Source organism: Leopardus geoffroyi, chromosome B2, assembly GCF_018350155.1.
Source record: "Leopardus geoffroyi isolate Oge1 chromosome B2, O.geoffroyi_Oge1_pat1.0, whole genome shotgun sequence".
In the NCBI taxonomy this organism is placed as follows: domain Eukaryota; kingdom Metazoa; phylum Chordata; class Mammalia; order Carnivora; family Felidae; genus Leopardus; species Leopardus geoffroyi.
Window position 1 is genome coordinate 142906964 of NC_059332.1, and position 14144 is coordinate 142921107.

The 14144-nt window shown below is 44.9% G+C and overlaps 1 protein-coding gene across 3 annotated transcripts in view; it reads left to right on the forward strand.

Moving 5' to 3' along the window:
- Positions 1–14144, forward strand: part of TULP4 (TUB like protein 4) — a 243759-nt gene that overhangs the window by 196688 nt on the left and 32927 nt on the right. For all 3 annotated transcript variants that reach the window (XM_045500167.1, XM_045500168.1, XM_045500169.1), the window contains 2 exons: positions 4663–4843; positions 7472–7606. In XM_045500167.1, the coding sequence (XP_045356123.1) occupies positions 4663–4843; positions 7472–7606 (316 nt within the window). The remainder of the gene's footprint in view (positions 1–4662; positions 4844–7471; positions 7607–14144) is intronic.

Genomic DNA, 14144 nt, shown 5'->3' on the forward strand with positions numbered 1-14144 from the left:
CTGTCTCCACAGTGGCACATTTAGACATTTGCCACCAACAGGGTGGAGGTTACTGGTAGGAATGTATAATCACTTTGTTATCTGCCCCCCTAGTTTTAAATCACAAAAGCAAACGGACAAAAAGGTCAATTCCTTCTGGAACTAGTTCCAATGGCTACTAGTTAAACTCTGCTACAAAAGAGGTGAGCATTTACAGAAGTGTGTATTTTTATAGTTGAAACTTCCTAATATGGTTTTTATTCAAGAATTTAGATGAATACTGGTCTCCCAAAATAAAAATAGTGGTGACATATCACTGGTTCCAAAACGTAAATCTTGTGAATGATTTTATATCTTTTTTCCTACCACCTTTGTTTTGTGGCTTGGTTCATTTTAAATTACTGGTAATAATTGTGTTATATTTTAAAATAATTACATCTAAAAATAGTTTAGAATGGAGTACACGGTTACTAAACACTGCCTGAAGTGAGGGACAGCCATTGAACAGGTGTGGCCTGAGGACCAGCAGCTTTCTCCCAGCTTGTTTGGTTCTTGGTGTACATGTAACAGAGGGAATATTGTCCCTGCCCCGACATGAAGCCTGCAATCCAACAGAGAAAACAGCAGGAAAAATATGAGACAGAAATTTACTTTATCCATTATTGCAAGTATTTTGGAGGCCAGTTTTATGGGAGGATTTGATAGTTTAAAACAGAAAGGAAAGAATTTTTTGCTTCATTTGTAGGAAAATTTGAGTAAAGGCCAAAGCTTTGGGCAGAAATACGTTTATTAATAGTCCCTGAACATTTTTGCTTGTGACCAGCAACATATGAGAACCTGGGGGTGCAGACCTGTCCTCAAGAAGCTCACAGTTTAACGGGAAAGAGGTATGCAAAAACAGCGAAGTTGAAAGTGCTGTGGGGGGCATGGTTAGAATGAGATTAATTCTATGTGGTAGGTCTCCAAAGCCTTCACACATGATGTCTGAGCACCTGTTCTATACCAGACACTGTACTAGACATTGGAGATAAAACACAAGCCATAGTCTTTGCTGCAAGAGGACCTGGCTCTGTGTGTGTGTGTGTGTGTGTGTGTGTGTGTGTGTGTGTGTGTGTATGTGTGTGTGTGTGTAGGTTGGGGAAAGGATGAAGTCATGCATTTTATCTGGGACATGTTGGTTCTGAAGGGCCTTTTGCACATCCAGGTGTAGATGGCAGGTAGTCAGTCTGATGTGGGAGTCTGGAGCTTAGGGGAGAGGCTTGAGCACGAGCCAGCCTTGGACAGGATCTTTGTAAGCCATGAACACAACTGTGATCTCCTAGAGAGGGAAGACTGCCCAGGACCAAGCTTAGAAGAAGAGACACAGCTGGGAAGGAGGAGCCAGCACCAACCTATCTAAAGCACCAGAATTAGGGAGTAGAAGCAGAGATTGACGCATGTGCCTGTTTGTGTATTCATTATTATTAGACTTCTCTGGCTTATTCTCTTACAGGCCTTTGCTCACATAAGCTTTGTCTCATTGGAAGTGTTTAGGCATGAAAAGAACTTGAAATAGAAGAGATTTTTTAAAAATCTGATTTCATGTTGTATCAGTGTTCTCGAGTTATCTGTGACATACTTCTTCCAAACAGAGTAACTTCCTCCATCACCGCTTGACAACTAGACTGTTAGTGCTGCTTTTTTCCTTCTCTCTGATCTTAATAGTGCGTTATCTTCCCAGGAGAGCTATAGTTGGAATTGATTCATGGCGGGGAATTTGGGGGCTGGCTTTAGTGTAATGTTGAACACTGATGCCTCACTAAGTCACCCATCCTTTATTCAGAAATTAGATGTCTATTCTATCGTCTGGTATCTGTTCTTCTCTAAAATGGAAAAATGTGAGCATTGCTCAAAATATCCTTCAATGCAGAGGCATTTCCTCCCTCCCTTCACAAATAGTTACTGCTATGTGACATCAACTATGACAGTCCCTGGGGAGATAGTAGTGAGCAGAGCACATATGGGCCATGCCCTGAAAAGCTTACAGTCTAGCATGGGAGTCAGAAGTGAAATATTGCACAGAAAGGTATGAAAATAGTGATGATTGCACCAGTGGAAGACCAGGGTAATGTGAACCCGTAAGAGCAGGGGGTGGAAACTTGTTTGAGATTGGTACATATTAATTCTGGGTACTTGTGAAAAGTAACTGCTGCTGGCTGTGGCCTGCCAATGAGCTATCTTTATTAGAAACAGAAGTCATAAATTATATCAAATAACCCCTTCACCCAGCACCAAGGCATGGCTGCTCTTCAAAACATACGTGAGCAAATTAAGGAGAATGTGGGAAGGGGGACAAAAACAGCCTGCTTCCTGGGGACATCACCCATGATATTGGCCTGATAGGTTCCCACACATCTTTTTCCTTGGAAATACATAAATTTACATCTCAGTTAAAGCTACAAGAAGTCACATTCCATATTTATCACCATTGAAAACTGCCTACCAAGCTCATTCAGCAGGTGCCTCTTCTAGGGCTTTAGCAGGTCTGACCACCCCCAGTGTCTTGATCCCTGTGCCAGTGCTGCACGAGGGCTTTGCAGACGTGCCAGCAGATACTAGTTTTCTCCATTGCTAGCCAAAAACTCAGCTTCTTCTAAAGTGTTTTATTGTATTCCTAGTAGTTTGTGTGTTTTTTATTAAAGCCCAGTGCAGTAATAGATTCCTTATTGCCCCTGGAGAAAATGGTTTGAGCCTTTTTTAAAATTTTCATTCATTAAAATACAGACATGTTTAAAGGAATATTTTTTTAATGTTTGTTTATTTTTAAGAGAGTGTGAGCCAGGGAGGGACAGAGAAAGAGGGAGGCAAAGAATCCAAAGTGGGCTCTGCACAGATAGTAGCAAGCCCAATGTGGGGCTCGAACTCCCAAACCGTGAGATCATGACCTGAGCCGAAGTCGGATGCTCAACTGACTAAGCCACCCAGGCGTTTCTAAAGGAATGTTTGATGGACAGTTGATTTATTCTAAAACAGCTCTGTAAATTCTGTGAGTGTTTTACTACTTAAATGAAATAGATCTTCCCCTGCAATTAATCTATCTTAATAGTCAGGATTTATGTACTAAAAATGCCTTTTGATGGTCACTGACTTTATTTAATAATAAATATTATTAAGTGCCCTCTGTACCCAAAGTTGTTAGGTGCCAGGGAGATAGCTGTGGACAGTCTTTGCCCCCAAGGAGCTTAATGTCAAAATCTTAATAGCAAAAGGAGGCAAGGACCTAACACACCCTAAGTAACTTTCCCTCTGTGTAAATCCTAGTCTTTCCAGTAAGAGAGCCCGGTGGCCTGATCACCTAATGGCCTTGTCAACTGACTTGACCTCTCAGGTTGTTTCTGCATCTGTAAGATGGAAAGACTTTGCATGCTTCTCTTGATCAGTTGCTGATGGACACAAGGATCTCATTAAACACAGAAGATACAGGGGCGCCTGGGTGGCGCAGTCGGTTAAGCGTCCGACTTCAGCCAGGTCACGATCTCGCGGTCCGTGAGTTCGAGCCCCGCGTCAGGCTCTGGGCTGATGGCTCAGAGCCTGGAGCCTGTTTCCGATTCTGTGTCTCCCTCTCTCTCTGCCCCTCCCCCGTTCATGCTCTGTCTCTCTCTGTCCCAAAAATAAATAAACGTTGAAAAAAAAAAAAAACAACAACACAGAAGATACAAAGTTTTAAATGCCAACAGATGCAGAAACTACCACCACACAAACAGAAGAGAACATGGTGTGCTCCCCCTGGAGGTCCTGCTTCCCGTGGGGTCGGTCATCCAGCTAGAAGACACAGCTCATGTCAGGGGGCTTCCAGCAGCTGTGAGATGGTGCCTCTGTTGCTCCGATGAAGGGGGGCTAACCTCTCCTCTGCCCTGCCTGTGCTTCAGCTCTGCCCATGCACTTGCCTGCACCCCCAGCACATTCCTGCGTGTGTGCCCCAGGCCAGGTGAAGTGAGGGTGTCAGGCCCATCTGAGCTATCAACAGTGCTGGTACTTAACTCCCAGGATTATTTTGACAATACGTGAGGTAAAGCTCTTAATATAGTGCTTAGCACAAAGTAAGCACTCAGTGAATGTGTTAATACTGTTAATACATTATAACATTAATTATTAATACAAAAGACTGTTCCTCTTAGTCAAATAAAACATTAGACAAACTATTTCAGGAGCATCTTTTCCAAATATGGTTAGATAACCTGCTTATATAACCATATAACTTCAGAAAAACCTGAAGTTTTTCTTCTCAATTTGAGAAATTCTTACCAAACCTCCGCTGCTGCTTTTTTTCATTCAAGAAAAATAAATATTACCCTCTTCCTAACCCTCCTTCTCCAACCAAAAGAATAGAACATGCAAAAAACAAAAACAGTGAGCAAAAAGACAGTGATTTTGCTGGTATTTGTAAATATCCATACTCCATAACAAATGTGTTTATTTTGCCATTAGTCACATTTCAGTATTGGAGGACTAAAATGCTTGCAAGTTAATAGCCAGCTAAGTTTCTGGTACTTAATGCTTTGTGTATCGCCTCAGCTACTTAACTGCTCTCTTTTTTGAGTCCTAAATATATTTTGTACATCTTAACAAGTTAAGGTGATGAGTTTTGCCAGAAACCGCAGTCCTTTCTCCTGGTCCATCAAAGGTTCCCGTCCTTGGTTGCAGGTGCTGTTTGGCACGGCCGACGGGCAGGTGATCGTCATGGACTGCCACGGCAGGATGCTGGCCCACGTGCTCCTGCACGAGTCCGACGGCATCCTCAGCATGTCCTGGAACTGCCCCGCCTTCCTGGTGGAGGACAGCAGCGAGAGCGACACGGACTCAGATGACTACTCCCCGCCCCAAGGTAGGAAGCCGGAGGAGGAGGGTGAAGTCCACCACAGGTGCAGCGCCCTGACCCACTGGGAAGAGCTCCGGTGAAGCACCAGGCAGGGCAGCCTGACGTCTGGTCTTGATTCGGCTGTCTTCCCTCTGCCATCCCTTTTCTCAGAATCACCGAGCAGGTGGATGAAGCTCCGTTGGCTTAGGTTTCGCTAGACATGAAATGACCCTTTTCATGTCCCTAGGGAGTTGTGGGGCTTAGCTGCTTAGCAAGAATAAAGAGAGCTGGAGATGAGAAATGCTGTGCTATTACTATAACTTAATCTGTGGTGTTTCAAATCCCTACTGTCATTAAAACCTGTAGCTTTAGTTGTGTGAGAAAAGGATTAGTTTTGCCTGTAATGCAGGCCAGTACATGGGGCTGCTGTCCATGCCCCTCTTCTGTCTTTTGGGGGGAAACTTCCTTTTCTCAGTTCAGAAGAACCTGTCTTCCCCTGTAAGTTTCACAGCAATGTCAGTTTAGATTAATTGGCATCTAGTTTTTTAATATTTGGACCTAAGGAAAGGTTTCAGACTCTTGGTGGGGATGATTTCAGACTCCAGCCTCCTTCCCTTTTGCAGTGCATTTTATCTCCCACACATGTGACAGACACACCTCCCACATACACACACAAAAAGCCAGAAACCTTTGATGTCGATGCTGGCCATCACCAACAGCAGCATTCATCATTGGCCTACTCAGGACCGTGGCACTTCCCTAGTACCCCATTCCTCTTTTTTTTTAAAGGAAAAATACATTGTGAAATAGTAGGAGATCAGACTTGGTCATACTGCTGCAGGACTTCTGTCCTCGCACTGCTCCCCTCTCCAGTGACTGTGGGCACATTCATCCTGTGAGCTGCTGGTCCGGGGAATGGATCTTTAACTGTGTCCCCCATCGGCATCTGCCCCCATTGGTACTTGGAATGCTCTCATTTTGTCCCAGACATGATATAAGACATGATGCTTCCCAGAGATATTCACACATTCATCCAGTCGTTTGTTTAAGGAGACCACTATTTTCACATGAAGGAAACTTTAACAATTTTTTTTAACGTTTATTTATTGTTGAGAGACAGAACATGAGCATGGGAGGGGCAGAGAGAGGGGAAGACACAGAATCTGAAGTAGGCTCCAGGCTCTGAGCTGCCAGCAGAGAGCCTGACATGGGACTCGAACTCACAAGCATGAGATCATGACCTGAGCCGAAGTTGGTTGCTTAACTGACTGAGCCACCCAGGCGCCCCACATGAAAGAAACTTTAGATCTGTTGGGGGTAGTGTTTCAGGGTGCATGGGGTTGGGGGAAGGAGAATGTACTTCCATCTGAGACATAAACATACCCTTTCCTAGTAGGGCCCCAACCTGAGTGAAGTGTTGACTATTTCTCCAGCCTCATAATAATAAAGTCCGTGTTACACAAGGTTGGATACTTGTCAGCACACTTTTAAAACAGAACTTTACTAGATTGACTGCAGATTCACTTAGCCCCATGTATTATGGGAAAAAAACAAGATCTAGAGAGCAGGTTATAAAGCAGGTTCAGAATGAGTCCAAGGATAGAATTTAGACCCCGGCTGCTGCTTTAACACGTTTCCCTTCTCAGAGCCATGCGGCAATTTGGAGGATGACTGGGATTTGCCTTTCACATAGAGCTGGGTTTTTCTTGGTGGCCTAGGGGATTTGAGCACAGAGGTAGGTACGTACAGCATCTGAAAGTGAAGCAGAGGAAAGTAATACCTGAGGATCCTCCACAGGCAGGGCTGAGGTGGGGCGAGTGTGCGGATGTCAGGCCAGCCCACTCCGGATGGCTCCCAGGGATGAACTCGGCACGGGTATGAGGCCTGCAGGGGGCCTTCTGAAAGAGCCCTCATTTATCTTGGCCTGTGAGAGGGACTGACTTTTACTTTTGAAGCAGCATGTGGAAGAATCCAGAACATGACCCATCACAGTTGTTCCTTAGCATCCATGAGTACTCCTTGAACTTACAGAGCGCAATTTTCTTTATACTGGCTGTGCACTGCAGATGTAGCAGAATTGTTTATGAGCCACAGCCAACCTTGGCTTTCTCTCCAGGTTTGGAGTCTCTTACGGTAAAACTTACTCGTTGTGGCTGCTGTGGCTCCCTATTTCCTATAATGTCCAATGAACGGGCATTAGTGTTGAAAGGCAACTTTTCTCTGTACATTGGACGAAGATTAAGAAATTGTTTTCATCCTTCTTTCCACCATCCTTATGTGTTCTGTGACGTTAGAATAACAATTTATGTTTACACATCATTAGAAACATGACGCATTAACACATGAGTTAATAATCTTCACATGTGTTCTCATCACCATACTGCAGAGCCCAAAGAGCCCCACCTGGTGCCTCCAGGGCCGTCTGCCCCGTCCTGCTTCTCATTCCAGGGTTCCCCGGTGGCGCTCCTCCTGATGGCCCCACGTAGTTCCTGAGTGCTATGTACAGTGTTGCCTTACTCAGTGACATCCCAGTCCAGAGTCTGGTCTGCAGTGTCAGGCAGTTGTTAAAGCCCTCTGCCAGACTGCAGCAGTGTGTCCTAGATTTGGGTCATGTGTGCCTTGCCTCCTTTTTACTCAGCACTTTTGTCCCGGCAGATGGTCCAGCAGCGTATCCCATCCCGGTGCAGAACATCAAGCCACTGCTCACCGTCAGCTTCACCTCGGGGGACATCAGCTTAATGAACAACTACGACGACTTGTCTCCTACTGTCATCCGCTCAGGGCTGAAAGGTACAGAAGGCTGCACGTGACCCTAAGCCCACACATCAGCCCTGTGTGCGTTTGCCTTCCGGTGGGTGTCCCGCACCCAGTACTTATCCATTCCCGCCCGTCCGTGGGCTTAATGGAGTCTGTTAATGAAGGCCACTTCCTTTTGCTCCTCTGCTTATGTGACAAGTTGACACCTAGGCTTATCTTGAGGAGGGATTACTGACAGTCTTCGCCTGTCTGTCTTTACCTACCACAACGAGTAACCCTCTCTTGGGTGTATGTGTTTGCCTCTGGCTAACATGATGTCAGTACAGTATTGGACCTCAGCACCTGCCGTTCCTGGGGCAGCAGACCCAGCACGGCAGTTTCACAGAAGCCCCTGTTACTTTGAGGCGTATTAAGACACCGATGGTTGTGCGGTAAAGTTCCCGCAGCTGCAGGACTGAGGCATTGATGTAAACAGCAACCGCCAAATGCTGACTTCCCTGGCAGATGTTATGAAATGTGTTCTCTCACAAGAAAATCACTGTCCATAGGCATTTGGCATGTTCTGAATTTTGCAATTCAAGAATATTTACTCGCATTGTGACCCTGATGAGTTCTTTGGAAAAACAGTTCTGTCTCTTCAGGATTAAATGGTACGGTGTAGAAATCCCTGGATTGCCTTTGGTCTCAAAGTTCAAGGGACCTGCTATAATCCGAACGGAAGACCAGGGGTAAACCAGAACGTGCAGTTCAAGTTACTACTGTCACTCAGAACTTGCCTGAGACCAGAGAGTTGTGTCATGTGCTTCCTGTCTGAATTACTCAGGGATCACAGGGATGATAATGGAGACTCAAGTCCGTATACTTAACTGTTGATTGGAGTGCATCATACCTGTCTGCCTGCCCCTAAGCACTTCTTGATTCCATTTGAAAACTATAGAATATTCTTACAAGTTCTCCTTTTTGTGGGTGTCCCATTTTGCTGTTTCAGATCTATAATTGTGAGGAATTATTTAGCCTAAACTCCTGAGGGACGTGAACTATGTAGAAGTCCCTCTTTATACCACAAATAGGCTCCTTTAGAAGCTGAGTAAATACTTCTGTGTGTGTATGATGATGATGATGAACTCACATTCCTTGGTCTTTTCTGCAAGTTCTTTTCTGAGTGTTCTGACCTTTGTGGAGCTAACATGCAGGGGTGGTCATCATGAATTCTCACATATATTCGGTTGTCCAGGCTCTTCTTTTCTTCTTCAGAAATTCTACTTTTAAACCTTCAACTAAGTTTATTAATTCCTCAGAACCTGCCTCTAGTCCTGGAGCCCTGAACTTTGTTCTCTGACATGTGTCTGATCAGGACTGAAATTAACATACTTACCAGTCAGTTCCCTTGTATTTCTCATATGGCAAATTTGTCTGAATCTTTGTCATCTTGCTTACCTGTGGAAACATTTTTTAATTCCTTGAATGTGTTGTTTTGTTTTCTGTCAAACTAGATTGCACTGGAGCAGCACTTCTGACACATCCCCACCAAGCCTGTGGTGGAAGGTTAGGAACGCATATGAGGTGGCTTGTGAAGGTGACCCTGGGTGGCCTTCCCAAGTGTGAAAGTTTTTGACTTGAGTTTCATCTTAAAAATACAGGCAAATTTAGCATTCTTCCCATTGGCTGACTAGAAATCTAAATCTAATCTAAATCTTTCACACTTTCATGGGGGGACATGCTTTTGCACGGAGTCGTCTTAATTGCAGGAAGTTAGGTGAAATTTAAGTGAGCTGATGTCATCCGATCGGCGCTGGATGTAGGCAGTTTCTCTTTCTGTCTTGGTTTCTGAATATTATGAGGACTCAGTCTTACATGTGCTATCAACGGCAGCAGGTTGTTTTGTTTTGTTTTGTTTTGTTTTTTGTCCACGACTTCATGGGGTAAATACTAGGAAGAGATCGCCAGAATCTGCTAAGGTGGCGTGTGGCAACTTGCTCCGTCCATGGTCATCTGTCCTGTGGTGGACAGGTCGGTCACTTGTCATATAGGGTGGACTGAAACGGGTTAGTCTTTCTCTGTTACTGTCTCAAAGAAATATCATCAGAGAGCTTCTCCAGTGAAGAAACATGACTCATGATATTTTCTGCTTTATCACCAACATTGTAATTTATGTTGTTGCCAAAGAACACAGAATGGCAGATAGCTCACGGTCCCTGTGGTCACCCTCTTCTCCGCCACCTGTTACACTGTGTTTTGATTGCAGATTCATAGGGTGGTGGGTGATTTTGTTTTGCAGATGTTTGCTGAGGAGATTCTGCCTTAAAGAAGAATCTGCTAAGTATCCCAACTTAGGGGACTTCTCTTTATCACATAGTGAACCATAAATTAGTACACCTTATTTGGGGTTTTTACCTTTTGTAGTTACTGTACTTTTTATTGAGAATGTAGGGGAAGAAAGACTGTTTTCCCCCTACAGATATTAGGTTTTCCAACTGGGACCCTATAAATTACACTGACCAAAGACAGGTTGACTAGAGAAAAAGAAACAAGTTTATTAACACATGCATTGCATTTAGCTGTGGAAGCTTTCAGAGATGAGTAACTCAAATGGGTGGGTAGAGCTTGGGCTTATATTGCATATTAACAGCAGAACAGAACGTTTTTGGAAAAGTGACAAGACAAAGGGAAAGGACTTAAAGTTTCTAGGGTAGCAGATTGTGGGAAGGTAAACAGGGAGGACTAATGGAAGATAACGGCCAGTTCCTGAAGTTTGTCATGTAAATTCTTCTGGAGCTGTGTGTGGGCTGATGAGGGTCCAGAGTTGTCTCCAGTGATTAGCTTCTGTCCTTCCTGGTCAGGGGGCAGAGTGGGCAAGTGCATGCACAAATTTACACCCTGCTTTTAGGCAAATAGGGGAAAAGAGAGAGCTTTTTTTGTATCTGCTGTTTCTCAGTTGCCTTCAGCTCAAAATAGTTTTTATATGCCGGTGTGGCGTATTTTGAGATAGCATATTCTCTTCCCCTTCAAGGAAAAAACAATTCTGGGGCACCTGGGTGGCACAGTCGGTTAAGCGTCCGACTTCAGCCAGGTCACGATCTCGCGGTCCGTGAGTTCGAGCCTTGCGTCAGGCTCTGGGCTGATGGCTCAGAGCCTGGAGCCTGTTTCCGATTCTGTGTCTCCCTCTCTCTGCCCCTCCCCCGTTCATGCTCTGTCTCTCTCGGTCCCAAAAATAAATAAACGTTGAAAAAAAATTTTTTTTTAATAAATTAATTAATTTAAAAAAAAGGGAAAAAGGAAAAAACAATTCAGTGATGCGCTCAGAAACTCTGACCTAGACACTTCATCCGTTGCAGTAAAGCAAGCTCTCAAAGGCACTGCTCATTTCACCCACATTTGTCTTAAAATCAAAGAATTTAAATTCCTAGGGTTTGTTTCTTTGTTTTACAGAATTTCCTCTTTTTGTCACTTCATTGCACCATACTGGTAAAAGTCAAGAACGGGTTTTGAAGGAGAGTGGTTCCAGTCAGTGGTGCTGTCTGCTTCTGCAGTCTGTGCTGATAGAGGTTGGATCCATCATCCTCACTGAACACACGCCGGTGTTGTTCAGTCCTCCATATGTTCACAGCAGCACTGTTATTAAAGAAAAAAAGTACATGTTATTTTACCATCACACACTTTGCTACTTAATTTGTTTCTCCTTTGTGCACATGCTCATTTTCTCTCTCTCAACACAAAATCCACATGTACACACGCAAGTACACATGTATCTAATGACTAATAGACGAATCATCAACGTGGGCATCCAAGAGACAAAGGCCCCCGTGAACCTCGCTCAGGCTTCCAACCAGCAGCTCAAGTACACGTGGTGTTTGGTAAGAGCGCTGTTCTTTCTCCACGAATACTTGGCTGCCTGTTTTTGACCCAGCACTAACTCCACACAAGGGGCTCTTGTTAATATAAAAGGACCAAATTTTCTCACCGCACACTACAAGTCAAATTTTGACTCTTCCGGCTCTTACCAAGAAAGATCCGTAAGATTGTCTAGCTAAAGTAGAATTGTGTGACTCTGCTAATTTTTTTGTGTATAAAATGTTTAAGAGACCAAAAATCCACAGACACTTCAAAATCATCAAGAGCAGGGTGCCTCGCTGGCTCAGCCAGTAGAGCATATGACTCTTGATATCAGGGTCATGGGTTCGAGCCCCATGTTCAGCATAGAGATTACTTTTAAAAAATCAAGGAAAATCAGTGCTTTAGGAGGATGGGCCTCTTTTGTGCCTTGGAACTCCCCACATCCTTAGAGACTCTGCTGAGAGCTTCAGGAAAAGTGAAAAGAGGCTTACTGAATAAAGCATTTAGTTCGTTCCTTCTGGCTTATATTTTGACACAAATTTTTAGAGGCTTAGAAACTGAAATTATTACTAAAAGATCGGGCAAAGGCATTGGGGATTATTTTCTATTCTAATATAAACTTATAAAAACTTCCTGGGACAGGAAAGTTTCTGTCCTGACCTCATGTAGGTTTCTGTTTCCTTCTTTATGGAAGTGAAATCTAGAAAGTGAATAAATATGTGATTTTTCTTTGATTTTGTAGTAATTTATGAGGATTTTAGAGTCCCACCCTGGGGATTCAGCCCCTGTGGAGGTACTCACACAGCCCTGGTTGCCACTGAACAGTCCGTGGTTTTTCTTTCTTACTCCCACTCCTGAATTCCTTGTGATGGGGTTTTCTGGGGTAAGCTGGCCTCCCCTGGTGAGCGCCTGCCCATCATGTGCATCAGGACTGGCTCAGGCCCTTGATGCTGCTGGTTGTGTCATCGTCAGAACAAGAAGTGGTGTTACTCCTACAGAACTTGTTCTCTTTTAAACAATGACTTGGCTGTGGAGACCACGGCTGTCTCAGTATGACTTGGTGCCTGCGGGGACGAGCTCCCTGGGCGTCTGCTTTGTGGCTGCGCGGACTCCTGCTCCCCGGGCCCGGGCACCCATGTGGGGAGCAGAGCCTCTGGTCGCCGAGCAGTGTCTGAGCGGACTGTGTGTCTGCGCCAGCCCCTACAGGGACAGCAGCCCAGCAGCAGCCCACTTTTCTGAGGGGCAAGTTCAAAGAATCTTACTAAAACAATAGCAAGAAGAACGGTGCGGGTTCGTCACTCACCACCTGACCAAAGCGGGTTAGCGGCAGAACCGCAGGAATTGGGTGCTGTCCTCTTCGTTTATGCAGTTGCAGGGACGCTGTCATCCTAAACAACCGCAGGCTCTGCTTGTGTCACCTTTACCTGTCAGCATTAGTGGCTCTTCCTCTTGACTTCCTTGTGTTGCCAAAACTGTCATCCAGAGAAGGTCATTTCAGTTTCATTGTCATGGCCGGCTTCTCACCAGAGCACCTGAGCCCTTTGGATACCCGAGCACAGTGAAATACGTGCACAAATCCTCAAGCCTTCCCCCCTCTCATCTTTTTTGAGATCTTACTCACCAGGATATTTGGTTGATGCTTTTAACTTATTTTTCATTTCCTGGTTTGTACTTGTCCTTATTCATATCCTTTTATAAGAAAAAGGGCGGGGGGGGGGGGGGGGGAAAGCTCCTTTTATTGATGCTTTCACTGACTCAGATTGTAGAGATTCTTCGTTCTGTGTTTGTAGCTGGGTTCACTCAGCCCTCTGCTGCCTCCGTCTCTAGTTCCTGTCGGTGGCTCACCTGATGGGCTGGCTCTCGCTTCCCTGGGTCCAGAAAGCCATCTTGTCCTGGGACCACAGTCTGGTCTTCAAAGGAAGTCACCGAGCACTGGTGACCTCAGAATGTGCTGTTACTAACATCAGAGTCGGCACCGCGTGTGAATAAGAGCAAGGTGCTGTGATGGTTTGTGACCTGATGGAGCCCAGGCCCTGCTGGCATCTGGTCCCGGCTCTGAGACGCGTCCTGTCGTGACAGGGCACCGTCAGCTCCGTCCAGCCTCTCTCAGGCCTCTGAGTTCTGGATGTCGGTGGTTTCTGTATGAGCCAGATAGGGTTCTGGGGCCTTGATGGAGAAGAACTATGCTCTAAATCTTATTAGTACTATTAGCTTGTTTTACCAGCCAGAATAAGTAAATTGCCACGTTGGGATTTGACCAACCCTTTCATAGCCATTTTTATAGGTACCGAGTGGCTTGGTAGGTGGGCATCACATCTCCAGGGTGAAAATTTCTGACAATTTCTGACAACACTCCATCCAACAGAAGTATTTATCTTCTTTTCTAAGCCCTCATAACATCCCAATGTGGAATAAAAGTCAAGGCCTTCATATGTAGATAAGTCCTTTATGTGAACTTTATCTGCCCAGTGGTGCACAGAAATCAAATGAATATAAACTTAGAATTTGCTCTTGACTTACTTTTTGCATTTGTATACTCTTAGAATCATCTCTGAGGGCAGGGACACAAGCAGCAGATGGAGAGTCATGGGATTAATGATCTTACCCGCTCCCTCAGATTTCTGCACATCCCTGGACGGTAATGCCGGTGTTGAAGTTAGGTATTTAACATGCCAGCTTCGTCACGTGGTTTGGCCTGATACAGCTGTGTCAGGGAGCTGTGCTCCCCATCCATGTG